This window comes from Streptopelia decaocto (assembly GCF_964273445.1).
Source record: "Streptopelia decaocto genome assembly, chromosome: 1".
NCBI lineage: Eukaryota > Metazoa > Chordata > Aves > Columbiformes > Columbidae > Streptopelia > Streptopelia decaocto.
The window spans coordinates 80,115,343-80,142,896 of NC_138663.1; the positions used below are offsets into that span (position 1 = coordinate 80,115,343).

General features: G+C 39.9%; 1 protein-coding gene across 3 annotated transcripts in view; it reads right to left on the reverse strand.

Annotated features, from left to right (window-relative positions):
- The window catches only part of PIK3C2G (phosphatidylinositol-4-phosphate 3-kinase catalytic subunit type 2 gamma), a 255,904-nt gene that overhangs the window by 183,549 nt on the left and 44,801 nt on the right, over positions 1 to 27,554 (reverse strand). For all 3 annotated transcript variants that reach the window (XR_014184867.1, XM_082061159.1, XM_082061158.1), the window contains exons 10-13: positions 24,822 to 24,944; positions 18,175 to 18,208; positions 6,910 to 7,105; positions 2,745 to 2,867 (exon numbers count right to left, since the gene is read on the reverse strand). Coding sequence is in view for 2 of the 3 variants with exons in the window: in XM_082061159.1 (XP_081917285.1) it covers positions 2,745 to 2,867; positions 6,910 to 7,105; positions 18,175 to 18,208; positions 24,822 to 24,944 (476 nt within the window). In the remaining variant the exon portion in view is untranslated. The remainder of the gene's footprint in view (positions 1 to 2,744; positions 2,868 to 6,909; positions 7,106 to 18,174; positions 18,209 to 24,821; positions 24,945 to 27,554) is intronic.

A 27,554-nucleotide genomic window follows, 5' to 3' on the forward strand; every position in this document is an offset into this window, starting at 1 on the left:
CACTCGTCCAGCCTATCCAGGTCATCCTACAGGCTTTCTCTTCCGAAATGTTCACTTCCCCACTCAGTTTGGTGTCATCAGCAAGCTTCATCAGGGTACACTTGGTCCCATCATCCAGATCACTTATGAAGATGTTAAACAGTGTTGGGCCCAATATCAATCCCTGAAGGACCCCACTCGTGACAGGTTGCCAGTTTGAAAGGGATCCATTTACCACCACTCTGCATACGGCCTGTCAATCACTTCCCCACCCACCACACAGACCACTTGTCTAGGCCGTAGCATGTCAAATTCCCTAGGAGGAGGCTGTGGGAAGCTGTAGGAAAGCCTGGAGAAATCCAGGTAGACAATGCCCACTGCTCACTCCACATCAACTGAGCATGTTACTTTGTCATAGAAGGCAATCAGGTTTGTCAAGCATGACTTGCCCTTGGTGAATCTGTGCTGGCTTTTCCCAATCACATGTTTCAACTGACTCGTGACAACCCCCAGGAGGATTCATTCCATAACTTTCCCAGGGACCGAAGTAAGACTGATGGGCCTATCATTTCCTGGATTCTCTATTAAGCCTTTATTGTAGATGGGGGTGACATTAGCCTTCTTCCAGTCTTCTGAGACATTCCCCAATCTCCACTACTTCTCAAAAATTATTAGGAGTTAAAGCTTGAGCTATAAGACTGATAGCTGATTTAAAATACTCATTTGCATTTTTACTCAAAAATACCATCCATTCACAAAATCCAGTTCTGGATACAAGCTAAAACATATAAAAATAATGGCACATCTGGCTACCTAGTTTCTTGGTCTGTGCTTCTGGACCTCTGGTCATTAGGTAGAAGAAACCTGCCCTCATGTTTTGAGACTTGAATTAATATAGATCAATTGGCTTGAGATGGAAAACATGTGAACATCTTTGATGGTTGAGCGAAATACTGAAAAGTCTGCCAGACAGATGTAAACTTTTGGGTTTGTACTTTGCAACTTATTTGAATTGGATTTTGAAAATTATTTTTGAAACTTAAGCAACAATAAAAAGATGTTCTTGAAAACTAATATTATTAAGTTTTGTACATCTCCAGATCTTGTTTCTGACATTTAGAGCCTCTTACAAGCATCTATGACCTCTGAAAGAATTCGACCTGCATACTTAACTGCTTCTTTTTCCTATAAGGTTTCTGATAGAATTGCAGACATATAATACTGATTTTGAAGAGGCAGAGGTTTAAACAGAAATCTTGAAGCTTTACTCTGATTTCTTTACATTTTCATGGAAATGGAAGAAGACCAGAGTTTCTGTTCCAGTTATAGCTAAATAATTTATTTCTATTCTATATTCTTATATTTTGTTTTAGAAAAAGGATGCATGCCAGAAAGCCATCAGCCACTTTTTAGAAGCCAAAAACGCTTATAAACAATGTAATCCTTCCTCTACACTTCAATTAGATTTGCCCATTTGTACCATAAGATAGTACTTGACCAAAGCTTGGATTAAGTGAAAATTCCTACAGAACAAATGGTAATGGTTCATTTTTTTTTTTTTTATACACAGGGACAACAGTTATTTTCCAATTACACAAAAGATTGATATTGGACATTCAATCTCTATGGAGTCAACTGAGGTATCAAAGCAGATGTTATGCCTTAAAAAAACTAATTTGGATGCTTAGCAGAAATGCAGCCATTTTGTTTCTTAACCACTGGGCAGACATACTAAGCTTCCTACATCTTTTCAGGAGTGTTGTGCAAGAAGGCTGTACAAAACCTCCATTAAGATAGATGTGTAATAGATTTGACATAAAAAGGTCTTCTTCTATTTGACCACCTTAAAACTGTTGTATGTCTTACATAAAGGCAAACAGAAGTCATTAATTACACTCCATTTTCAATTATAATTAAAAAAAACCCTTCCGCATTACTTGTAGTCTTTGTTCAATTATAATATAATCAAGTTGCTTTCAGATTTAGATCACAGGAAACAGTGATGTAAAATACTGACAATTTGAAAGAATATAAATATAAGGATGCCATGCCCAGGAAGATGGAAGAACACAATACTACTGACAAATCATAAAAATTTGCCTACTTCTTCTGTCCCACCTATTGCCTTAAGTGAAAGTTGTTTGTGTGCCGTGCTTTTCAATTGAGTTATTTTCCTCAAAGCAGACAGGCTGGTGATAGTCAGATGGTAGTCTTTACTCTGAAATTCCAGTCTCAGACTAAGTTACTCATTTTAGAACTGCAGATCTTTCTTATTAAAAACCAAACAAAACCAAGAAAAAACCGCCAACACTACAAACACCCTACAAAGAAACGAAAAACACAAATAATCCCACAACAGCTTCTTTCTCTCCTTAGGAACATTACAATAAGTTCTCAAGTTGGATTGCATATATATTAGAGGTGGATCCAAATGGTGGAAGTTTTCAAAAGAGAACAGAAATACAGCCTTGGTTGTATCCCCTTTTAGTTGCAGTATTGCTCCAGGATGCCCCCAGTGAATGACCAGACCAGCTTAGTGGAGCTTATTGTCAGACCAGACTTAGTCTTATTTCTCTTCCTCTGGCTGTCCCACTCCTTTCTCACTCCCATCTCCCTAAGTTCCTCTGCATTCTGTGGAGTATAATTTGCTTAGTAGAAGATCCATAACAAAGATGTGAGGTTTTGGGTTTTTTTTTTTTTGAAATGTATATTCAATGTGTAAAATCTGTCAGACAAACATTTATCAAACACAGACTAAAACTTACTTCTCATTCCAGTCAGCCAGGAAGAAGAAGGACCTTTTAGCTGGTATATTTTTGCAGATCTTGACTTGACATATTGTCTTCCCAGCGTAAGTTAGCAAACAGGAAAAAGAGAAAGCTTTGTAGCTACAAAGGGAAGAAAAAAAAAAAAAAATTAGTTGTAATGCAACACAGTAAATTTGGGACTTACCATTCAGAAACTTGGGACGATCCATCCTTACATGCAAAAAGAATTAAAATAATGAATCCCATATCAATTTGGGGGGTGGAGAAGTTTATGGTTTGTTTTTTGTTGTTGTTTTTTGTTTGTTTGTTTGGGTTTTTTAAGTTTCAAATTCAGGAAAAGTACTTAAGATACCTGAATTCTGCTTCATGTTTTTTTCATTAAGGCTAACATTTTTTTCATTATTACAGTCAAGGAAAGTTTGGACATAAGTTTTGAAGTGTTAGAATTTCAGATAACAGTAAACCTATTTATATTTACTTTTCCCAGTCAGTAAAAAAAATATTAGTAATTAGCGAGACCTGGACAGGCTGGAGAGTTGGGCAGGGAAAAATTTAATGAAATATAACAAGGGAAAGTGTAGAGTCTTCCATCTGGGCAGGAACAACCCCAGGTTCCAGTATAAGTTGGGGAAAAACCTGTTAGAGAGCAGTGTAGGGGAAAGGGACCTGGGGGTCCTGGTGGACAACAGGATGACCATGAGCCAGCACTGTGCCCTTGTGGCCAAGAAGGCCATGGCATCCTGGGGTGTATTAGAAGGGGGGTGGTTAGTAGGTCGAGAGAGGTCCTCCTTCCCCTCTACTCTGCCCTGGTGAGACCACACCTGGAATATTGTGTCCAGTTCTGGGCCCCTCAGTTCAAGGACAGGGAACTGCTGGAGAGAGTCCAGCGCAGGGCAACAAAGATGATTAAGGGAGTGGAGCATCTCCCTTATGAGGAAAGGCTGAGGGAGCTGTGTCTCTTTAATTTGGAGAAGAGGAGACTGAGGGGTGACCTCATTAATGTTTACAGATATATAAAGGGTGAGTGTCATGAGAATGGAGCCAGGCTCTTCTTGGTGACAACCAATGATAGGACAAGGGGTAATGGGATCAAGCTGGAACACAAAAGGTTCCACTTAAATTTGAGAAGAAACTTCTTCTCAGTAAGGGTGACAGAACACTGGAACAGGCTGCCCAGGGAGGTTGTGGAGTCTCCTACTCTGGAGGCATTCAAGACCTGCCTGGACGCCTTCCTGTGTAACCTCATCTAGGTGTTCCTGCTCTGGCAGGGGGATTGGACTAGATGATCTTTCGAGGTCCCTTCCAATCCCTAACATTCTGTGAGTCTATGCCTTTATTACAGCAGAACCATTAAAGACTCTGTGTTGCCATTCTTCAGATACTTAACTGACTAGCGTCATAGTGTCATTTGGATCTGGGGCTATCTGTTGGTTTCATATTCTTCTGACTGAAGTCATAAAATTCCAGTCGAAACACTGGAGTAGTTTATAATCAACTAATTTTCTCAACTGGTTTTGTAACATCCAGATCTTCCTGCCACTCTCAGAATTATACCACATTCTGAACAAGAATGATGAACATGAGAAACAGTCAAATCTGAGAAAAATAATGTGAAGCATTTGCAGACTGAAGGTGCATGGTTTTGCCGTATTTACAAGTATGATTATAGATCTCTTCCAGAACATTATAACAATTGTTACAATTATTGAAGCAGATACACCTTTGCTTCCCACCTGCCTCCCACCCCACCTTTTTTTTTTTTTTAATTAAAAGAAAGGGATCTGGAATCTGTAGCACCTATGAGGCATCGATGCAGAGAAAGGAAAAAAGTACCTCACAAGACTAGAAAATCATTCTGTTCTTAGACATGGCACCTTTCCTCTAAAGTCTAAACATTACAAACAGTTGGAGGATAGTGCAAGAAATAATAGGTTTTAATAAAATAATGATTAAGCATTGCTGTTTAAACAGAAGTACTGATACATGATATACAAATATAACCCTGATTTATACACCGTAAGGACCTAATCCTGAAAAGATTAATGCTTCCACAATGCTTCAGTCTAACTGAAGTCAGAAAGATTGTTCAGAGTGCACACATGCACTTCAACACATTTTAAGTCTTTGCAGAGCATTTTGTCTAGGTACCTTCCCTGTGAGTTCAAAGGCATGACTCTATACAGTCTTGCCCCAAAGATAACCTCATATCATCCAGATGTAGCTAGGAATCTGATTTTTGTGAGATGCTGAAACAAATGCAGCCAAACATGAAGCTAACAACTGGCATGTCACCGGCATCAAACAGGGCAAATCTGCTTGGGACTTAAATGATGTAAAATAACAAACTGATTGAAAAAAAACAACCAAAAACAAGAACAAAATAAACGAACCAAGAAGGAATGAAAATACAGTCAAGAAAAGCAATTAATTTTGCAACATTACTCTGCAACTTGTAAGGTGTCTACCTATTTCTTTAAGAAGGACAGTAACACTGGAATAAAAATTGAGAGCATAAATAGAAACATTGACAACAATACTATCCACAAAAGTGAACTTGAAAGGGATTTAACAGGACACTAACATGTTTCTGTAAAACGTAAGACAGTTCACTTTCCCTTATCCCAAATGACTAAAAGAAAAGCCATTTATCACATGCCAGTATGGACAGGAAAAACAAAACAAAACAAAAAACCACCACCAATGTGGAACACTGAGGGTTGTAAAAATTCTAACATTTATAACATATATATATATATGTGTGTGTGTGTGTGTGTGTGTAGGAACATATATTAAAATACATGTTATGATCAGCACCAAGATCATAAAATGTGACCTTTGGGAAAGGGAAAAAGAGTTGTGACAGCCTGCACCAATTCATGCACTGCAGTAATAAGAACGCGGAGTATGCACGTGAATGACGTTAATAAAAGTATTTGAGGACAGCAGGTATCAGGGTGGCAGTCCACGTTAGGAAGTTCATGCTGGCTATAAATATTGGAAGGACTGGAAAGGGAGGTGAAGGAGGAAAAGATATCCTCATTTTCACATGCTCGAATATAGAATTCAAGTCATCAGTGGCCTTTAAGCCATATGTAGTTCCACATTTTTCTGGTAAAACATAAAATGCAGTGGGAATGGTATAATCATCTGCAAAATCAGGATAGTGATTATAGTTCTGTATTTTTATCTTAACTAATGCAAGTTCTCTTGGATTTTTATTAAACTGCTAATTACAGCTAATGCTGTATAGTACACTCTCTTGCTCACAGTCTAATGCAAATGATCCCACTGTTTTTTAATCAGTCATATGGAATTCAAGGTAAAGTGGGAGCAAGGGAAAAGTATTAATAAAAACTTAGAGAACAGTATTTTGCTGCCAGACCGGAGTGCTAAGAGAACACTAGTTTTGCTCCGAGTAGGAAAAGCAGCTATTTGAAGAGAAAACTAATTTGACTAAATAAACAATTCAGAAGAGAACTTCAGCTTTTTATTAATGATGCCTCCCTTTTTTATTTCCTCTGCTATGCTGCTGTACCAGGTATATTAGGACCTATAAACCATACTTATTTTAATCACTATGTATAAAGAGGATCGTCAATGCACACACTTACCCATGTCATGTGGTTTGAATAGATCAAGAGCAAAAATTGCTGATAAAGCCTCATTCAGACTGAGTTTAAGCAAGCACCTCTCTGTCTAACCCGGTCAACTGGCCTTCAGTCTTTCCAGTTACTTGTACTGCAGAGGCCACTCAAAGCCTCAGTCCAAACACTCCTGGCACGCAGCCCTCACCCCTTCCTCTCTCCCTCTGAGCAAGCTGGTCACACAAGAATTTGTATGTGTACCCCCCAAGGCCAGTGCTCTGACCTTGCTTCTACTACCCTCCTTCCACACTGATCAAGGGCAACCATCTAGGTCACCTCCTTGATTCTCCACCTATGAGGCCTGGAAGTCTCCTAATCAGTGAAGCTTAAGTGCACTTCATGCTAGAAAGGAAGTGCATTTTATGCTAGAAAAACAGTAGATATACACCCACTTACTCAGTCTCTACCATTAGTATAGGAGTATCGCCAAAGCAACAGAGGTCAGCTAGCATCTATGAAAAACGTGATCATAAGAGATAACACCCCATCTTCTGAATACCTGCTAGATCTCCTCCTACCTGTTCACCCAGGCTTCTGGGATGTTATGGGCAGCATAAACGGTGAAGCTGAGCTGGCAATCTGGGCTGATGTCTGCACATGAAGGGCTTTTAGGTATGCTGGCAAGTTGGAAATTTGCATCAAAGCTGCTGCTGTAAACATGGACGAGACAAGAAATGGCCATGGAGAGTTCAGTCACAGCAGCTTCTATTAACACTGAGAGAAGAGAGAGAAATAAATAGAAGTTAGCAATAGGTCATTTATGAAGAACCATATTTATCTTAAACCATCAGTTATGGCTTTGAAATGCTTCCTAATAAAATTTAATTAAAATGAACATAACCTACCAACAGAAGCCAATTAGCCATCTGTGCTTCTGAAACCAGCCTTAGCTCATTTCTGGTGTATCATTAACAGTCTTTCATTACAGTGCTTTCAAATTAAGGCATTTTGAAAGTAAGCATTTTAAACTACAGCAAGTTAGTGTGTGCCTCAGATATGCCATTTTAGTCTGTTAATTTTTGTTCTGGAAGGATTTTTATTATGTAGGTATGTTGTAATTTCAGCAGCTAAGGAGCCTCAGTTCAAGGGAACTGGCAATGCAGCAGTAGAATGGAGAAAAGGCAGAGGTTAAATTTTATTACTATAAATCTGTTGCAACTGTAGGTAAACAGTTCATAAAACACATAAAGTAGCAGCCACAATCAGACCTAGTCAGCATTCAGATGGTCATGGACTGGTGATAACATTACGCAGTGGTGGTCACTGAAATACACATCTATGCAGATATGTATGAAATGCAGGCTGTATTCTCATTTATATCACACCTTTATTTATGTTATTTCCCCTGGCTTCAGCTCTGCAGTGCTCTTTCTCTGCAATTACTGGCTCTTATCCATCTTCCCTCTCTCTGTGTTTGGAGCAGCTAGGGGATTGCCTGATTGCCAGCACAAATTAAAATCCTGAGTCTTGGCAGCCTCCACTGAGTGAAGAGAGCTGGTACAAGCACTCATTTTTCAGGCAAGGGACAGGCTGAGAGATAATGTGTCAGAGTACATATCATTCAAAGATCAGGATTTGTCTTCCAAGAGGAGTTCCACAAAGTGTCCTTCCCCCCTCAAACCCCAACTCATGGGTTCCTACATGATCAAGAAAACAGCCCCATCACCTGTTACAGTTCCTGACATACTCCCTAAACTTGTCTGGCCACTGTATTTGGCATCTATTAGCTAATACTGTCTATTGAAAAAAAAAAAATATCCCATGAACAGGAAGCCTGAGACTTGCTTATATTAACTTCTTATAATTATGCAAGAATGCTGCCCAACATCAGATACAGATACCACAATTCACTGGACTTGGCTATCTCCTGACAGAAATGTCCCAGAAAAACATGTATTTGGTCTAGAATTTTGTTCCACTTTTTTTATACCTTTTTGCCTTAAAACTAGCAAATACTCAGAACTATTGAGTCACAAAATGTATTGCAAACAGTGCAAAGGAATTATTTCACTCTTCGCATTAGGGTAGTGCAAAAGTAATTGCAGGTTTTGCATTGTTGAAATTTGCCATTTGATACTGGAATACATTCTTACAGAAACGTGGCTATGTTATGCATCATTTTAATGTGCTTTTCTCACTTTATATTATTTGCTAATGACTTATTACTTGCTGTTTATTTTTTATCTATTTTAGACTATGGAAATGATGTTAAACAAAAAGCAAATTTGAGCAATTTTCTTATTCAAGTTCAAAATGGGTCGTAAAGCAGCGAAGACAACTCATGGCATTAAGAATGTATTTGGCCCAGGAACTGCTAATGAATATACAGTGCAGTGGTGGTTCAAGAAGTTTCACACAGGAGACAAGAGCCTTGAAGATGAGGAGCTCAGTGGCCAGTCATTTGGAACTGACAACAACTGATGGAGAGCAATCATTGAAGCTGATCCTCCTGCAACTAGACAAGAAGTTGCCAAAGAACTCAGTGTACTCAGTCTACACAACAACAAACCATTTCTTGTTCAGATCGTGACACTCAACAAAAAGCGGATTGCATATGATTGCTCAGTGGCTGGACTGAGAAGAACCTCCAAAGCACTTCCCAAAGCCAAACTTGCACCAAAAAAGGTCACGGTCACTGTTTGGTGGTCTGCTGCAGGTCTGATCCACTACAGTTTCCTGAATCCCAGCAAAACAGTTACATCTGAGAAATCTGCTTAGAAAACTGATGACATCCACCAAAAACTGCAATGCCTGCAGCCAGCGTTGGTCAACAGAAAGGGACAAATTCTTCTACATGACAACACCTGACTGCACATCACACAACCAGCACTTCAAAAGTTGAACAAATTGGGCTCTGAAATTTTGCCTCATCCACTATATTCACCTGACCTCTTGGCAACCGACTACCACTCCTTCAAGCATCTTGATGAATTTTACAGGGAAAATGCTTCCACAGACAGCAGGATGCAGAAAATGTTTTCCGAGACTCTGTCTAATCCCAAAGCATGGATTTTCATGCTACAGGAATAAACAAACTTATTTCTCACTGGCAAAACTGTGATGATTGTAATGGTTCCTATTTTGATTAATAAAGATGTGTCTGAGCCTAGTTATATAAAATTCATGGTCCAAACCCACAATTACTTTTGCACCAGGCTAATAAAACCCTCTATGGTTTCTGTGCTAGTCAGCCTTTTTTTGTCCCCAGTCCTCACTCATCAAGCCCACTGGCAATTAACTAAATTAAAGACAAAAATCTTGGCTAGTCTGTAAATGTTCATTACTCAAAAGAGTTGGTCAGCATCTCTTCACTATATTTTTATGAGCTGCTGAATAGAATTTGGCATGCCAAAACTATCACTCATTGACGAAGTCAGAAAACTTTACTGCTTTTTATCACTTTTATGATTAATAAATCTTAGATGAGAAAGAACTATGGTGTTTCACTGATTTACATAGCACAGGTTACAGACTTCCTACAAAAGATTCACAGCTTCAGCTAAGCCAGAGTTTATTTTCTAGAAAGGTCTCCAAGGCATAGCCATTATCTAGGAGATATTGAATACACCACACCAAACTGAATTGTGACCAAGATTAATAAACCCACAACTTAAACCTCATATTTCCGGTGTGAAATTATTTGGCATCGCCTTCTCACTGACGGTGAGAATAAATGAGACTTGCAGAAATAAGATCAAGGGAAGTGAACTTACAACCCCAAAATTCACACCATGTGTCTGAGGGCTTGTCCAGTCTCTTCTTGAACACTGTCAGGCTTGGGGCCGTGACACCTCCCTGGGGAGCCCGTTCCAGTGCTCCACCACCCTCTGGGTGAAGAACCTTTTCCCAATGTCCAACCTGAACCTCCCCTGGCACATCTTCCTGCCATTCCCTCAGGTCCTATCGTTGGTCACCTGAGTGAAGAGTTCAGTGCCTGCCCTTTAACCACAGCTGCCACATACCCTTATTTCTGACATGTTCCTCGTACAGTAAGTTAGAAGGAATAAATTTCACCCTTTGTGAGAAACAGAACAATCCACACCATCCTCTCAGGTGTTAATGAATATCCCCATAGGTACCTTCAAGATTTAAGTTATTCCTTACAGAAAACCACTTACTTTCTTCTTCTCAGTCCAGTATTACAGTTCACATATCATTTTAGTTGTAGACCTTCCACAGAGTAGGTGCTTTGCTGTTATGGCACTGGCAGATGACATCAATTCAACACACATTAAACACAACCTCTCTGACTCTGTAGGCACATTTTCTCTGGCTAAAACATGCCAAATATCTGGTTGAGCAGAATTTAAAAGGAAAGCTTAAGACCCTTTTCACACTTTAAATATATTTTGGAGAACAAAAGCTTGATATTGTTTCTCCCACTTATTTTCAGAGAGAAGAGAAAGATCATAAATACATTTAAGTCTTACATACACATACAAAACTCCCAGAGAAAACCCTTGAGATTTAGGTAAGGTGCTAAGCAGCATTAATTAAACATTTATTATTATAAGATAAAGTAAAAACATGAAAAGGCTGTAATGCAAATACTGATCAGATGCAGTTGCCAAGCACCAATATTTACCTATTGTTTCCTCCTACTAGTTGAAGAATCCTGTGAATTAACCCTTGAAAGAAACTTAAAAATCTCCTGCTGTCCTAGTAACAAAAATGTCTCTGCTACTATACACTTTATAAGGCCTTTGTAACTTCTAATTTTTTTTTTTTTGAGAATTGGAGGGTTGTACTTATTTAAAAATTGGTCTTGATTAAAAAACCCCTAGCCTTCAGAACAACGTAAAACCTTTACAGCCTTAAAAGAAATGACAACTTCATTAAATGTATTGTCATCAAGGTATCCAATTACTGCATTCATTCGAAAAGACAGCAAGTCCAGCAATTCATTTGGAAAAGACTGTTGATTCAATATCATCAGTTCATGGTGCAGAGTAGACTTTCTGGGATGGGTCCCAGAGAACTGCTGATCAAATTCCAAAAGCTGCTTATTATGTCTGATCCGGTGAAATCCCTGCCTGAAGTGGCACGGCTGTAGACATTGTGTAAACATTCATTCATTGGCTTTTGAGAAACACGCACGGACTCAGTTTTGTACCAGTTTGCAGCCTGTCTTTTCATACTCTGGATTGCAGCAAACTCCAATACTAAATCTCTATTAATGTGAATAATCTTATTCCTTATTTTCTTGGAACACTTGAAGCTGCAGAAAGATGCTAACATCTAGAAATGTCTATCGCTCCTCACATTTAGTTCTGAGTGCTAAAACGTTAATATAATCTTCTAAGGCCTTCATACAGAGGAAAAAGAACATTACCCAGACTCAGGCATAACATGGATAAGTACTGCTCTATTCACAGCAGTGGAATAATTTGGTCTACAGAGATAACACTGTTAATAGAGCCAGTTATTGCAACACTAAATCAAGGCTAGATATTGTGAATATAGTCTTCGACTTGCAGTGACTCGACTGTCCATGGTGAATGGCTAATATTAAACCTCTGATAATCTTTTATTAAAGAGAAAGATTAAAGCAATTTCTAAACAAATCATTAAGTAAGGCTTTAATTTTAATAGTCTCCTCTATCTTTTTCTCTTTTGTGGTAAAGTGAAGCTATAATGAAGAAAAACAAAGTTCTTTTATGATACTCAGTGTAATAACTATCACATGGGGGAGGAAGAGGAGAGGAAAAATAAATTATTAGTTGGTTTGACTGATCGCTGCTCTTGCCATTCAAATTTGACCCTGTTTTCTTCAAGATAAACCTGAACAGTACAGCAGAAATGGGAAATGCAGTGTGTTTCTTCCTCAGCTGTCAATGATGACTTCATTTGCAATTGTGCTGCTAGAGAAAGCAAAGCACATGAATTTTACCTTCCCAGAGATCTGGAAAAAGTTACCAGCAGTGAGCTAAAGCAGTGATTTTACTTTAGGGCCACAGGACCCCCATGCCTACAATTCTAGCCAACTAAGCATAATGAAGCAAAAAGAGGGCAGGAAGCAAATGAAGTGGAAAAGAAAACAGAAGGGTGATTTCAGCAGGAATACACAACTCACTGAATACTTGTTTTTTATTTCTAGCTTCAGCAGGTGAAAATATCATCTGGATTCCTCTCAGGCTCAGTGTCCCTAGGTCAATGGGCAGGGGGCCTCATGGCATTATCATGAAGGTGAGCACTGAGAAGACAGGGACTAAGGAAAGCTCGTGGCCCCAAAAGAAAACATGTATAGAATGGCTTTGTCCACCTCTTGGGGATCAGGCCTGGGTTCCAGAAGATCAGTTTTGGTCATTGCTTTCACACATTGTTTTTATCAGACATACTCTTAACATCAGCTTTGATATGATAACAATGTTAACACTCATTAGCCTGAGTTTAAATATTTTGCTGGCTTTTAGAAGTTTATTTAATAGGTGCAGATGTAAGGCATGTAGCACATTGAAACCGATACGAAATGTGTACCACTGCATGTAAGTGGTCAATTTGAATTTTGGTTACCTTGGACAACTTTGAATGTAGGCTTCTCCACGGAATGACTAATGGCCTGGCAAGTTTTGACCTGCAACTGGTAAGCTGCAGTTTCTAACATTACACTGCCAAAAGGATTCTGCAATTGTTATGAAACTAAGCTGTGCCGAGAACAAACACAGAAGCATCACTCTTCAAAGGTGAAAGTTTCCTGGCATAAATCAATTTGTATATAGAAGTAGAGAGTAAAAGAAAAATCTGATTCCTTTACAGATTTGCCTTGAGGAAGCTGCTGATTCAACAAAGTCCAAATTCGGAAATATCTTTAAGTAGATGAATGTTTTAGCCCCTTTCTAGTCAGGTGTCCTGAAGAGTATGCAAAGCAAGATATTCCTAAGGCAGTTGTTGATTAGTAACTATTAATTCTTCTCATCATCAGCAGTTAGTTGCCACTAAGAGTATAAAAAAAAAAAAAAAAAAGGATAAATTACTACATCCAAAGGAGAAGAATCCTAGAAACTGTATTTACCTTCTTCTGCCTTCTGCACCTGCATGTTCTCCCCTCAGTTCCCTGGCCTTCCAGCTGCTTAGCTTTTCCTGGCAGCTCAGAAATAAAATTGCCTTTTTTTTGTTTGCTGTTCATGAACTTGAATAATAGTGAAACAACAAGTCTGGCATTTGGAATCGTGCATTGAGCCACCTCTGTGTTTGAAAGGCTGCTGCAATCTTTGTAGTTGGTTCACCTTTTTGCCTCTTTGAGCACACTGCAAGCGAGAAAAGCAGGCAGATGGAAAAAAAGAGGGGGGAAAAAAATAGCATCTTAGAGACCACATTTTTCCTCAAATGAAACAGAGACCACTGTTCCACAGCACACCTCAGCCCACTGCGGTGTTCAGACAGAGGGCCCCCAGCAGCACATTGCAGGCCAGAGACAGAGGGGTCAGGCAGGACCCATGTGCCAATCACAGAATCACAGAATGTTAGGGACTGGAAGGGACTTCGGAAGATCATCCAGTCCAATCCCCCTGCTGAAGCAGGAACACCTAGATGAGGTTACACAGGAATGTGTCCAGGTGGGTTTTGAATGTCTCTAGAAAGGAGACTCCACAACCCCCTGGGCAGCCTGTTCCAGTGCTCTGTCAGCCTCATTGAAAAGAAGTTTCTTTGCATATTTAAGTGGAACCTTTTGTGTTCCAGTTTGTACCCATTACTCCTTGTCCTATCATTGGTTGTCACCAAGAAGAGCCTGACTCCATCTTAATGACACTTACCCTTTACATATTTGTAAACATTAAGAAGGTCACCCCTCAGTCTCCTCCAAGCTAAAGAGACCCAGCTCCCTTAGCCTTTCCTCATAAGGGAGATGCTCCACTCCCTTCATCATCTTCATTGCCCTGCACTGGACTCTCTCCAGCAGTTCCCTGTCCTTCTTGAACTGAGGGGCCCAGAGCTGGACACAATATTCCAGGTGTGGTCTCACCAGGGCAGAGTATCACAGTATCACAGTATGTTTGGGATTGGAAGGGACCTCAAAAGATCATCTAGTCCAATCCCCCTGCTGGAGCAGGAACGCCTAGGTGAGGTCGCACAGGAACATGTCCAGGTGCGTTTTGAATGTCTCCAGAGAAGGAGACTCCACAACCTCCCTGGGCAGCCTGTTCCAGTGCTCTGTTACCCTCACTGAGAAGAAGTTTTTTCTCAAATTTCTCAAATTTCTCAAATAAGTGGAACCTCTTGTGTTCCAGCTTGATCCCATTACCCCTTGTCGTATCAATGTTTGCCACCAAGAAGAGCCTGGCTCCATGGCACTCACCCTTTATATATTTATAAACATTAATAAGGTCACCCCTCAGTCTCCTCCAAACTAAAGAGACCCAGCTCCCTCAGCCTTTCTTCATAAGGGAGATGCTCCACTCCCTTAATCATCTTTGTTGCCCTATGCTGGACCCTCTCCAGCAGTTCCCTGTCCTTCTTGAACTGAGGGGCCCAGAACTGGACACAATATTCCAGATGTGGTCTCACCAGGGCGGAGTAAAGGGGAAGGAGGACCTCTCTCAATCTACTAACCACCCCCCTTGTAATACACCCCAGGATGCCATTGGCCTTCTTGGCCACAAGGGCACAGTGCTGGCTCATGGTCATCCTGTTGTCCACCAGGACCCCCAGGTCCCTTTCCCCTACACTGCTCTCTAATATGTAATTTCCCAACCTATACTGGAACCTGGGGTTGTTCCTGCCCAGATGCAGGACTCTACACTTTCCCTTGTTAAATTTCATTAGGTTATTTCCCGCCCAACTCTCCAGCTTGTCCAGGTCTCGCTGGATGGCAGCACAGCCTTCTGGCGTGTCAGCCACTCCTCCCAGCTTAGTGTCATCAGCAAACTTGCTGATAGTACACTCTATTCCCTCGTCTAAATCGTTAATGAATATATTGAATAATACTGGCCCCAGTACTGACCCCTGAGGCACTCCACTAGATACTGGCCTCCAACTAGACTCTGCACCATTGACTACCACTCTCTGGCTTCTCTCCTTAAGCCAGTTTGCAACCCACCTCACTACTCTGTTGTCTAGACCACACCTCCTCAACTTAGCTGTGAGAATGCTGTGGGAGACTGTGTCAAAGGCTTTACTGAAGTCAAGGTAGACCACATCCACCGCTCTGCCATCATCCATCCACCTTGTTACGTTCTCATAAAAGGCTATGAGGTTGGTCAAGCATGACTTACCCTTGGTAAAGCCATGCTGACTGCCCCTAATAACCCTCTTATCCTTGATATGCCTTGAGATGGCACCAAGGACAAGCTGTTCCATTACTTTCCCAGGGACAGAGGTGAGGCTGACCGGTCTATAATTACCCGGGTCCTCCTTCTTGCCCTTTTTGAAGACTGGAGTGACATTTGCTTTCCTCCAATCCTCGGGCACCTCTCCCGTTTCCCAAGACTTGGCAAAGATGATGGAGAGCGGTCCAGCAATGACTTCAGCCAGCTCCCTCAGCACCCGTGGATGCATCCCATCTGGACCCATGGATTTATGGATGTCCAGACTATTTAATTGCTCCCTAACCCCGTCCTCATCAACTAAAGCAAACTCCTCCATTGACCTGGCTTCATCCGGGGTCTCAGGGGTACAGGGCTCCCCAGGACAGCCTCCGGCAGAGTAGACAGAGACAAAGAAGGCATTCAGTAATTCTGCCTTCTCTGTATCTTCTGCCACCAGGGCACCCACCCCATTCATCAGTGGGCCTACATTGCCTCTGGTATTAGTTTTATCTGCTATGTATTTGAAAAAGTTCTTTTTGCTGTCCTTGACCCCTGTCGCCAGCTGTAATTCTAAGGAGGCCTTGGCTATCCTAGCTGCCTTCCTACATCCTCTAACAGCAGCCTTATATTCTTCCCAAGTGGCCAGCCCCTGCTTCCATGACCTCTAAACTCTCCTCTTCTGCTTGAGCATACCCAACAGATCCCTATTCAACCACGCAGGCCTCCTGGCTCCCTTCCTTGACTTCCTACGTGTGGGGATGCTCTGATCCTGAGCGTGGAAGAAGCAATTCCTGAATGCCACCCAGCTATCTTGGGCCCCTTTTCCTTCAAGCAGTCTTGCCCATGGGATTTCCCCCAGCAATTGCTTGAAAAGGCCAAAGTTAGCCCTGCTAAAGTCCAGGGTTGCAATTCTACTTGCTATTCTGTTCCTGCCACACGAGATGCTGAACTCCACCATCTCGTGGTCACTGCAACCCAGGCAGCCCTCAACCTTTACTGCTTCGACCAGACCCTCCTTGTTAGTGAGGATGAGATCCAGCAGTGCACCTCTCCTAGTCGGCTCCTCCACCATCTGCATGAGGAAGTTATCATCAATGCACTGGAGGAACCTCCTGGACTGTGGCTGGCTGGCTGAATGGTCCTTCCAGCAAACATCAGGGAAGTTAAAATCACCCACAGCAACCAGGGCCTGTGACTGTGAGGCCACTCTCAGCTGCCCAGAGAAGGCCTCATCAATTTCCTCAGCCTGATCTGGTGGCCTGTAACAGACACCCACAACAGTGTCACCCCTGCCAGCCTGCCCCTTGATCCTGACCCATACACTCTCAACCCGCTCGTCATCCACTCCTGGGCAGAATTTAGTACATTGTAGTTGCTCTCTCACGTAGAGAGCAACTCCACCACCACGCCTGGCTGGCCTGTCTTTCCTGAAAAGGGCATAGCCATCCATGACCACATTCCAGTCATGTGAACTGTCCCACCATGTTTCTGTAATTGCCACCAGATCACAATCTCCTGACCGAACATAGGATTCTAACTCCTCCTGCTTATTCCCCATGCTGCGCGCATTGGTGTACAGGCATTTCAGGGAGCGAGCAGAGCACACCAATTTCTCCCTAGGGGCATAGGAGGCCACCCGGTCCTCATCAGTTTTAGAACACTGCCCCACTGGGACAAGCCCAGCTACAACCCCATCCCCCTTCGAGCCTAGTTTAAAGCTTTCCAAATGAGCCCAGCTCCCCAGCAGAGGGGAAGGAGAACCTCTCTCGACCTGCTAACCACCCCCCTTGTAATACACCCCAGGATGCCATTGGCCTTCCTGGCCACAAGGGCACAGTGCTGGCTCATGGTCATCCTGCTGTCCACCAGGACCCCAATGTGCTGCCCCCTCCGGGAACTTGACACAGGCACCCGCGACAGGACAGACTCCTGCACGGGCCTCAGTCTGAGAGCTGCTCCACAGTAACACTGACGGTATCGGGCACTAGCCAACAAGTCTGAGCTGATTTTCACTGAGGAATTAAATAAGGCAGGATCTACGATTTTATCCATTATTTTTAATTAACCTACTCTTCTTATGACAGTATATAATTTAAGACAACACACTAGATATGCAGCAAAAAACAACGAAGTACTAAAACTCAAGGAGGGAGGAATTAAAGTTATTGGAGTTGAGTAGAAAAGCCATACAAAAAAATAAATTTTTTAGGCTTTCATGAAGTTCCTTATTTTCCCTTTTCTTCACAGAAAAAGCTGAGATTAAGGAAAACCGCTATGACCACCAACTGTAATAAGTTTTTTCACTCTGCTGTTCTTTTTCGTATTTAAATCGAGAGATTATTATCGAGAAATACTATGTTTTATTTACATTTTTTATCACTTAAATTTTAACTTGTCATAATTACCTTACAATATGACTAAATATGTAAACATCTGCAATATGCCAACTACAACAGTTCGCTAATACAAACAAATTGCAAACCACATGTTTTCTAATGATACATCTTGAATTAACATATTTTTAAAATAACACTTTACCTTTGTCCGGTGTTTCCACACTTTGAAGTGAATTCTATAAAGAAAAAACCCAAGGGAAAAAGTAATCAGTTAGTTGAGAAAAGACCAGATAGTAGTTACAATGGTTTTAGGAGTAGTACTCATGGAAAATAAGATGAGAAAGGGGAAGGATGTATCCTAATGTTATGATGACAGCTTCTGCATTAGTATAACAGAGGTAAGAATACCCTCTCCTTCCCATTGCATATATTCATACTTAAATCCCACAACCACAATGAGGCAGAACCTCAGCATCCTTTCAAAGCTGAGTCTCCACCCAAGTAACCTACATTTCGCCTATGTTGCTCTGCCAAATCAGTAAAATTAGCTATGCTTTTCAAAGGCCTTTGAGCAGGCAGCTACGCAGAGATGGCCAACAGGAAATATGACGTGCAGGAATTTAGGGGTGTTTGTGCCCTTGATGCCTAACATTAATTCAGCAACCGGATTCCCACCTCTCATATCACACTGCTGTCAGCAGGCACTCCTGGGTACTTATGACGGTTGAAAGGTCAGGCCAGTTGTTTAGACTGAACTGATCGGCCTAATTGAACTTTTTTTTTTTTTTTTTTCCCAGAAAAGTTGCTTTATTAAATCCCCAAGTACAATAACTGCCATCGATCAGACCTTATTCCAGCCTTCTCAGACACCAGGCAAAATTAAATATTGCTACACTGCCTGTGCCTCCCTGTCAACCCAGGAAAAACCTTGGTTATGGCAGGTAGCTCAACGTGTCTCCTGTCAGGACAGGTGGCACCTGCAGCCGTGGGGCCACCGGTGTGACCTGGCCTCAGCTCAAAGGCAAGGGCGGGTGACCGGCTTCTCCTGCCAGCTGCTCCATCTTCGCCTGGCTCTGACATCAGCCTCACAGGTACCAAGGTGACATAGAAATAAGTTACTGAAGTGCAAATCTTGACCAGAGACACTAGCAAGTTAATTCTGTGCTTCAGTATTGCCTGTGGCTTGCACTGCTTGCACCCGTGTCCCTGAAAGGTTTACTATCCTTTGCCATCATTAATCCCCTTGCAGCAGGCTGAGGCTGCTTTGTGTTAGTAGGTGTGTATTCAGCCAGATGCTTCTTAAAAATTACAGTGCATGCAGAGGTGACATAAGAAATCTAATGCTGGATGTACCTTCTCCCTCTGGTAACCAACCTGGAGCTGCCAGCATTTGTCTGGTAAATATGAAGAGAAGTCAATTGCTTACTTGAGAGGAGAAAAGCAACCTCCGGGCAGAGAAATATGTTTTCACAATCTTTATAATGCAGTGAGACAAATGGGAACAGAGACCTTTGTTCAATTCTCTCAAATTCTGGAAAGTAAACAACCTTTTGGAACAGTGCTTATAATTTCAACATAGTGTAGCCCATTTAATATATAGTGGATTAGTGCCTGTTCTGGCAGGATTTGATCTAGGACTTTTTGTGAGCTGTTGTAAGAAAGGAAGGAGAAAAAAAAAAAAAAAAGAAAAAAGAGATGAAAAACATTAATTGTGCAGCAGGCCCAGAGTTCCCCCTGAACAGATTTTAAAATCCCCGGGTTAGGCTGGTAAAGAGACTGAATGAATCACATTTATAAAGAGACTCAATCAGTTAAGAAGAAGCTATCACTTGTGCCAGTTGCTTTCATAATCTCTTAACTATGGTATGGGAATGCACAGTACTGGGGGTGAGGAGGCAGTGAGGACGTAATAAGTAGTACAGTAGTACAGTATCATCAAACACAGAAGATTGGAAGTAAGTTTCTTTGTTTTCCTCTTTTTTAATTTTGTTTTGTTTTCATAAAACTAGATTCAAATATAAGCACACTCAGATATTTTTTTTAAGTATGCAAGCACACAGGTACAGATACCTATACTCAAACATATACTGGCACACTATGTAATTTACATTGCAAGGAGTAAGCAGTAGTTTCCCTGAGGCATTATGTGCACATGGAGTTTGCCAAATGGATGCATTAATAGGTATTCCACACAAAACCACAGCATACATCACACTAAAGCATCAGGAAACCATGGGAAAAAGCAATTAGAATTTTTTTCCAGGGATTTCCACCTTACTTGAGATGTAGCAGCCTCAAGAATTTCACTTTACTTGTGGTGCAAGCTACCTGCTTGTCTGAAAAGAGCTTCTCTTGTACATAACAAAAAGTTTCGGGAGTACTCTGCTGGTGAACATAATAGAAACAATTCAAGCAGACTGACAAGATAAGCTATTATTATATCATCTTGTCAGTATCCAGATTTCACATTAAATGCCCCTACACTTAGTAAGAGTTCAACTCAAAAAAGGTTTAGAGGAGCTGTTATTCTATCAAACATCCAACTGATGTGTACTAATTTTGGCTACTTATGTTGATACAGACAGAAGAGATGGTCTGTTGTCTTTGCATAAATATTGATAGATACAGAAAAAATCTGATTTGCTACATTTATATACTATTCTATAGATGAGGTAGTTGCATATAATGAGCAATCTATTTTCACAAAATAGAACAGCATTCACGTTACAGAACATGCAGAAATATATTTACTGCTTTTATGACATTTATAGTTCAGTTGCTGCTGAGAAAGATGAAGCTCTTCATAAAATCAAAATTGAACATTTTCTAGATTGCTCAAGTCTAATCAACTGTCCTAGCACTTATTTCACAAAGGAGTAAAAAAAAAAAAAAAAGCAGTAGCAATGGCATTTGTTGGTGCAGGAACAGTTTGATGGGTTTTTTTACTTTTTTTTTTTCCCTCTTTTTGTTTGAAGTCAGTTGTTAGTCAGGTCTGCCTCACCCAAGGAAGGGAATAAGGTGGAGAGGGGTGTCAGTCAAGGTCACAGACAGCCTTTACAAGAAGGCTGCAAGGGATAGACAAGTAGTTCAGCAAACCAAGCCTGAAAGAGATCACGTTAAGGGAACAAAACCTCAATAACTTCAAAACTTAAAAAAAAATGAGTAACAATCTAGTCAGTATTCTCCAAGAGAAATGCAGAGACAAGCAGATTCTTATGTGAATATTAGGACAGAAAAGTATTTTAAGACTAGTGGTAAAATATTCAACCAGGACAGAATCTTTTTAACATTCAGAGAAGAGTATTCAGGACCAGTATCATTTCACTCATTACAGATGAGCAAACACAATCATTATAATCACCACCACCAGCACTTATCATTTTTAGCCTCTGGAGACCACAGCCAGGACCAGCACTCTACTGTGCTAAAGATTCTACATATAGATGAGGAGAGTCATTCCTTGCTCTGAAGAGCTTATAATTTAAAACGGTGAAATGAAAAAAGGAAAGTGTATAACTCCCTCTGTGCAAGTAAGTACATGGAAGTTGGTTCAGCACAACCTGAATATATTGGAGATTGTCTATACAGTGGATTGTCTATACAGTTAGAAACTGGACACAGGCTACAACAGCAAGCTGGGAACACTTGAAGCAAGGGTCCTTTTTGTTTGTTTTGGGGGTTTTGTTTGTTTTTACAACAAGATAGATCACCCCACAATTCAAATATTTATGTAGTAGCAATCACTTGACCTCTAAAATAAAAACAGTATTTGCATGGCAGAAACTCAGAAGAGAAGTAAATGTGAACATCATCAGAAACCTTAGGCTTGAAAAAGATGACCTGTACTTTTTGGCTTTTATCCCATTATCTTGTTCTTCATGGCACGACATGTGGGGTTTTCTGATTGCTCACGACAGGCCACACTAATATGAACTGATTTGGCTCTTTGACCACTACATCTCTCTCCCCGCTGGAATTCAGAGAGAATGGGGCTGAAAATGGACTCAGGGATACTCACTAAATATAAGCCAGTCATAAAAGGCATTTTACACGTTGGGTTCACAGAGTTGACCTAAACACCCAAAGAGAAAATACACTAATTTTCTCTTAACTTTACAAGAAATCTTATAACCAATTAGTCCCCAAACGTTTCTTCTCCTCAAACTCCTTCCTAAAGGAGAACATGTTCTGTTACTGCCTTCTCTATTTTTTTACTGGACCAAGCTCTTTATCTACCTCTAAAGAAAGATTCTGGGTTGACAAAATTATTTTCTCAAGAGCAATCATACTGTTCTGTCAGGTGCCTCTCAGAACAATCTGGTTTTAACTGAAAAGCAGATCATGTGAATCTCTTGTTACTTCTTTTATCTCTTCACTGTATTTTCTCTCTAAGTCACAGGAAAGACTTTTCTTAAATGGAGATATTCTTATTTCCACTCAAATCAACAACATGCCAGATAAAATGAGTGCTGTCACAGACCCATTTACACTGGAATTCTACCCAGAAGAGTGACTTCCAATAATTGATGCTAAAGTGGACATTAAAAGGTTTAGGATGCTACAGAAACAAGATTTACAGTGACTCATGACATAGACAGAAAGCAAGAGAAGGCACTTAAGTGAATCAGCTGATCAGCTCTGAGTAACAATGGCAATAAAAACCAAGAGAATGTTTTTAATTGCTCTGGTCTGAGAGCCAAGGACACTCTGAATGCTCTGCCCAAAGGTGTGAAGCAGCGAGGCAGAGCTTGACTGACATCCAGACTGATCAATGAGAGTATTCCATCCCATTAGCATCATGCTTCAGATTTAAGAGTGGGCCCTTCCAGTTTCTCATCCCCTTTTCTTCTCTTCCAATCTCTCTCGCTGGGGCACAGCCAGGGAGTTTCAGTACAGCCTTTTGCCATTTTGCAGAGGCCTCTGGGCTTTTCTGCCTTTTTCCTCTCCTCTCTCTCTCTTTGGGATCAGCTGCTGGGACTGGGCTGTTTCCTAGGACTGGCTGCTCAGCGTGTTCATGAGGAATTGCCTTGAGTATCTTTTATTTCTATTATATATGTATTTACCAGTAGTATATTAGTATTTTGTCACTTTATTAAATCGTGTTTATCTCAATCCAAGTTTCTCCCTTCCCTTTTGATTTTCTCCCCTGTTGGGGGTGAGTGAGTGGCTATCGTGGTTGTATTGCTAGCTCGGGTTAAACCACGACAGAGACACAGCTGATTCTGCCCAGGGCCATGCAGCAACGTCTGCTCTGTGATCTCTAGTGTCCTGTGTTCCAGAAACATGGTGCAGAGATTTACTTAGAACCCAGACCTGCAGAGAGGTACATTCATGTTCCAGAGTCTACTTACTCGGGTCCTGTACTTTACCTAAGTTGGGACCTATTCCCTCCCCATCTTGCCCACACCCTTCCCCACCACCATCTAAGAGGAATAAACAGAGGCTAAGAATGCAAACATTTATTATAAGAGGTATTCTGAGCATCACTGGAGCCTCTTCAACTAACACACCCTTTGCTCTTTCGTGAGTCTTTTCACTTCTCAGGAAGAAGTTTGCCCCTGTAAGATGATGAGTATTTGAGGGTTTGAACCTGCCAAGAGTAAGTGTATATGGATGACAGTATATAATTAATTTGCTATATGTGACTCCTATGACACAAGAAACATTACAAAAATAATTACAAAAATAATTTCTTCAGTCTAATGTTTGGGACCTCAAACTGCGTATTAAGCAAAATTAAATAAATTCCACTTATGTAGATAGATATGTTTCCAATTAACACTCAGTAGTGAACTCAGTTAACATTAGTGATCCCACAAACAAACAAACAAATCAAACAAAACAGAAAACACAAACAAACAACAAACCAACCAACAAACAAAAAATTCAATCGAACAACCAACCAAAAAAAAACCAACACCAACAAGAGAAAGAAAAGAGAAAGAATAAAAGTTTTGTCAGCAGGTAACGGTCTGAGACTACAATAATCTGCCAGCTTGGCATGTTTTTCTAAACAATATTTGCCATGAGAAAGAAGGACAAGACAGAGACCATACAAGGAAAGAAAAAAAAAAATCCTTACTAAATCATTAAACTTTTAAAAATAGTATGAAGAGGGAATTTCATTAGGGTAGGAATCAGTTAGCATGTCTTAAGGTTACATGAGACTTAATCCAAGTGATTAATGGCTTAATTTTCAAATTTGCTGAGCACCTGTATTTCCAACATGCTGACTTCAAAAGAATTTTTGGGTGCTCAGAACTTCCGTAAATCAGGTCCTAGTGACTTGTCCAAGGTCATACCAAAGTGGCTGATGACAAAACTGAAAACAGATACGGCTCTCCAAAGTCTCAGTTCACAATTATATAGTAACCTCTGGAGAATACACTTCAGTGATTTAAGAGTGAGTATTCCAGCTAAAATCAGGACTAAATGATGCTGGTCCTTCTGTGCATACATAGCAGAGATATTTCTATCTGAAAAACTCATAATTTAAGTGACATTTACAGAAGGATTTTTTAAAATTGTTAACAACCTATGCTAAATATATGAAAAATTAATACTTTGAAATTGCGTGATTTGGTAAATAGGTGACGTGGCAAACAGAGATTTGCGTTTGGTCAGAATAAAAAAGAACAACCAGAGGAGCACATCAGTTACAATTAAACACAGGGCAAGTCCTCTGTTGGTCCTCTGTCACATGTTGTCAACAATTTTTTTTTTATAGTATGTATGTAATGCTTGTCAGAGGAAAAATATGTAGTAAGACAGCAGAATGGCCTCAATCAATCAAAAAATTCAAGCTCCAGTTTTAAAGAGAAAAATAGGACATCAGCTTCCATCTTTTACCTGTCTTTTCACCCATGGCACTGCACGGAGTTTCTCGACTGCATCAGTAATGGCTCTGGTTTCCACAAAACAGAGGACACTGCAGATTCCTTTAACTAATTCAATAACATTATCAACTTCATGCTGTTGAGAGCAAAGAAAGAAAAAAAAAATAATCAAACAGTAGACATACGCCATTTATCAGAAATGCCTTCCCATAAACTTCATTCCAGTGACTAAGTGAGTACGTAGAAAACAATATCTGCTCATGCAAAATTCAAACACATCATGCATTAGTCTGGCTATGTTGAAATTGCTAGTGACCAATAGTTTCTAAGGACAGCACAATTTTTGTTGAAATCAAATTATCTTCCACAATATGTGCCTTGTTGGAAACTGTGACAAGTTTAGTATCTGACTGTTTTTGATGCAAAACATTGGTTTGTTTGAACTTCAGGAGCACAGAAGCACCCTAAAGAAACTTCTGAGAAAACCTGAACCCAAATGATTCACAAACTTTCTGAGGTTTTCATGATACTATGAATTTATCCCTGCTATTGTCTCCTACCCATCTCTCTGAGAGCTGGCAGACAGCCACGTTCCTCCTAAAAATAGTGACTGTGTGGGAGGCTGCATAATCTGACACCTGTGGACTGGGTACTTCTGCAACTAGCTTTTCTGAAAAAAAAAAAAAAAAATTAAAAAAAAAAATATATATATATATACACACTACACTATTAAACCTTATTAATAATAAATTTAGATCTTTAAATATTACCACATGAAAAAAAATCTCTAGATGAATAATCTTAGAAACACTTTGGGGAATTCAAGAAAAAAAATTTTGATCCCAAAGGAAGGAAATTGCAGTCTTCAAATATCAAGCACCCTGTGTTCAGGAAAATAAATTAAAATTCATGGGTTTCCTGCACAGCTATATACTTCATTAAACCTCAAAGTATATTCTCTGAACAAGTAAAGGTTCTCCTGTAAATATTCTCCATGTTTCTGTAATGATAAACATTCCTTTTAGTATGCTACAGCATGTCTATATACTGATAAAACTACTTCTCTAACTCATCTATGTCATGCCTGAAAAAGAAAAAATGTACCAAGATGACCCTTCTATTTTTAAGCTTAAGGACTATATCTGGACTGTACTGAGAGGGTTATCATCTGTCATTAATACAAATAAATATAAAAATATATTGAGGTTACAAATTACACATTACCTGACCACAGCAGAACTAAAGCAGGAATTAATTACATAAAATATCCTCAAACATTTGGTGGTCAGAATTCTTCAAATATAAGTTCTTGGGGTTTTTGTAGTAATTAAAGACAGCAACACCTTTTCATAACAAAGGTTCTAGAGAGAAAAAGGCTATGGATGACTGTGATCTCTTGAGAACTTTAGACCTCCTTTTGGTCTGAAGTTGATCCACTCTTCTGTCAGTTTACAAGGAGTGCACTTCCTTTCTTTCATATTTCTTTCCCACCACTTAGATTTTTTAAATTTAACTCTTGCAGGATTTCCTCTCTATGCAGACACACATTACCAGCAGAAGTACAAATGCATAAAAAGGGTATAGCTTGTTACCATGTATAACACAGAAAAAATAAAGCATTACACACGCTGGTTTACTGTGCAGTTGTTGGAATGCATATATATATACACACTTTTTTTTTTTTTTAATTCATATATATGGTTTGCAATTAGAAATTAAATAAAATTCTAATTTAGGATTTAATTTAAATACAGTTCAATTTAGCATTTTTCTTCTTCACAAGTGGATATGGATTATCAGAACATAATAAATTTCTATAAAGACACATTCATGCAGCACAATTTCTGAGCAGTACAGGAGCAACAGACATACACAAGAGTAATCCCTGAGTAGAGAAACAGCTAAACTGCTGGACAGAAAAAAAAATCTGAAACAAAACACCAAAAAAACCCCAAGAGTTTATATATTTTTGCATTTATTAATGCTGTTCCACAAAAAGAGTTGAATATCTTGGAATATCTTGAGGATTGTGTTCATTTCTGTATAATATGCTATTCTATTTAGAAATAAATTAACAAATACTTAATATTTTATAGAAGGTATTATACCATAGATTCTGTTTATATGGTTCCAAGGATTGGAGATATTGCAGATTAAGGAGAGCAAGCATATTAAAACATTGTGTAATACTGTATACTATGAATGACGCCTTCTTTCACGCTATTTCTCTTTTTGCATATTATCATGTAAAGACTTTTTCTTTTCCATATTTAGATATATTACATTGATTTTTGTCCCAAAGAAAGGAAGAGATTAATTTCTTACAGAAGTTTTAAATTTTCCGAAAGTCCAGAAGAATCATAGTCAACATCTTGTATATGTTTTTTTCGCTTTACATATTTAAATACCAGCAGAACCTTTGAAGGACACTTTTGTGTTTAAATTATTTATATGACAAAAAATGCTACTTCATTCTAGAACTTCTACACTTTGTATTAAAAATTTACAAAGTTTTCTCTCCACATTAATAGTAAATTCTGAACAGATTTGAAAATGAAGTGCATGTCAAGTGCTTATCAGGGCAATTAGAATGGCTAGTTGTCTGACTGCACACACTTTTTGGGATCACTCCTTACATTTCAACCCCAACAGCGCCAATCCCACCCTCGCCTTACACCAAATATCCTAAACTTTTAAACTTTTTAAATTTTATTTTCATTTTATAGAGGCATTATCCATGATAAAA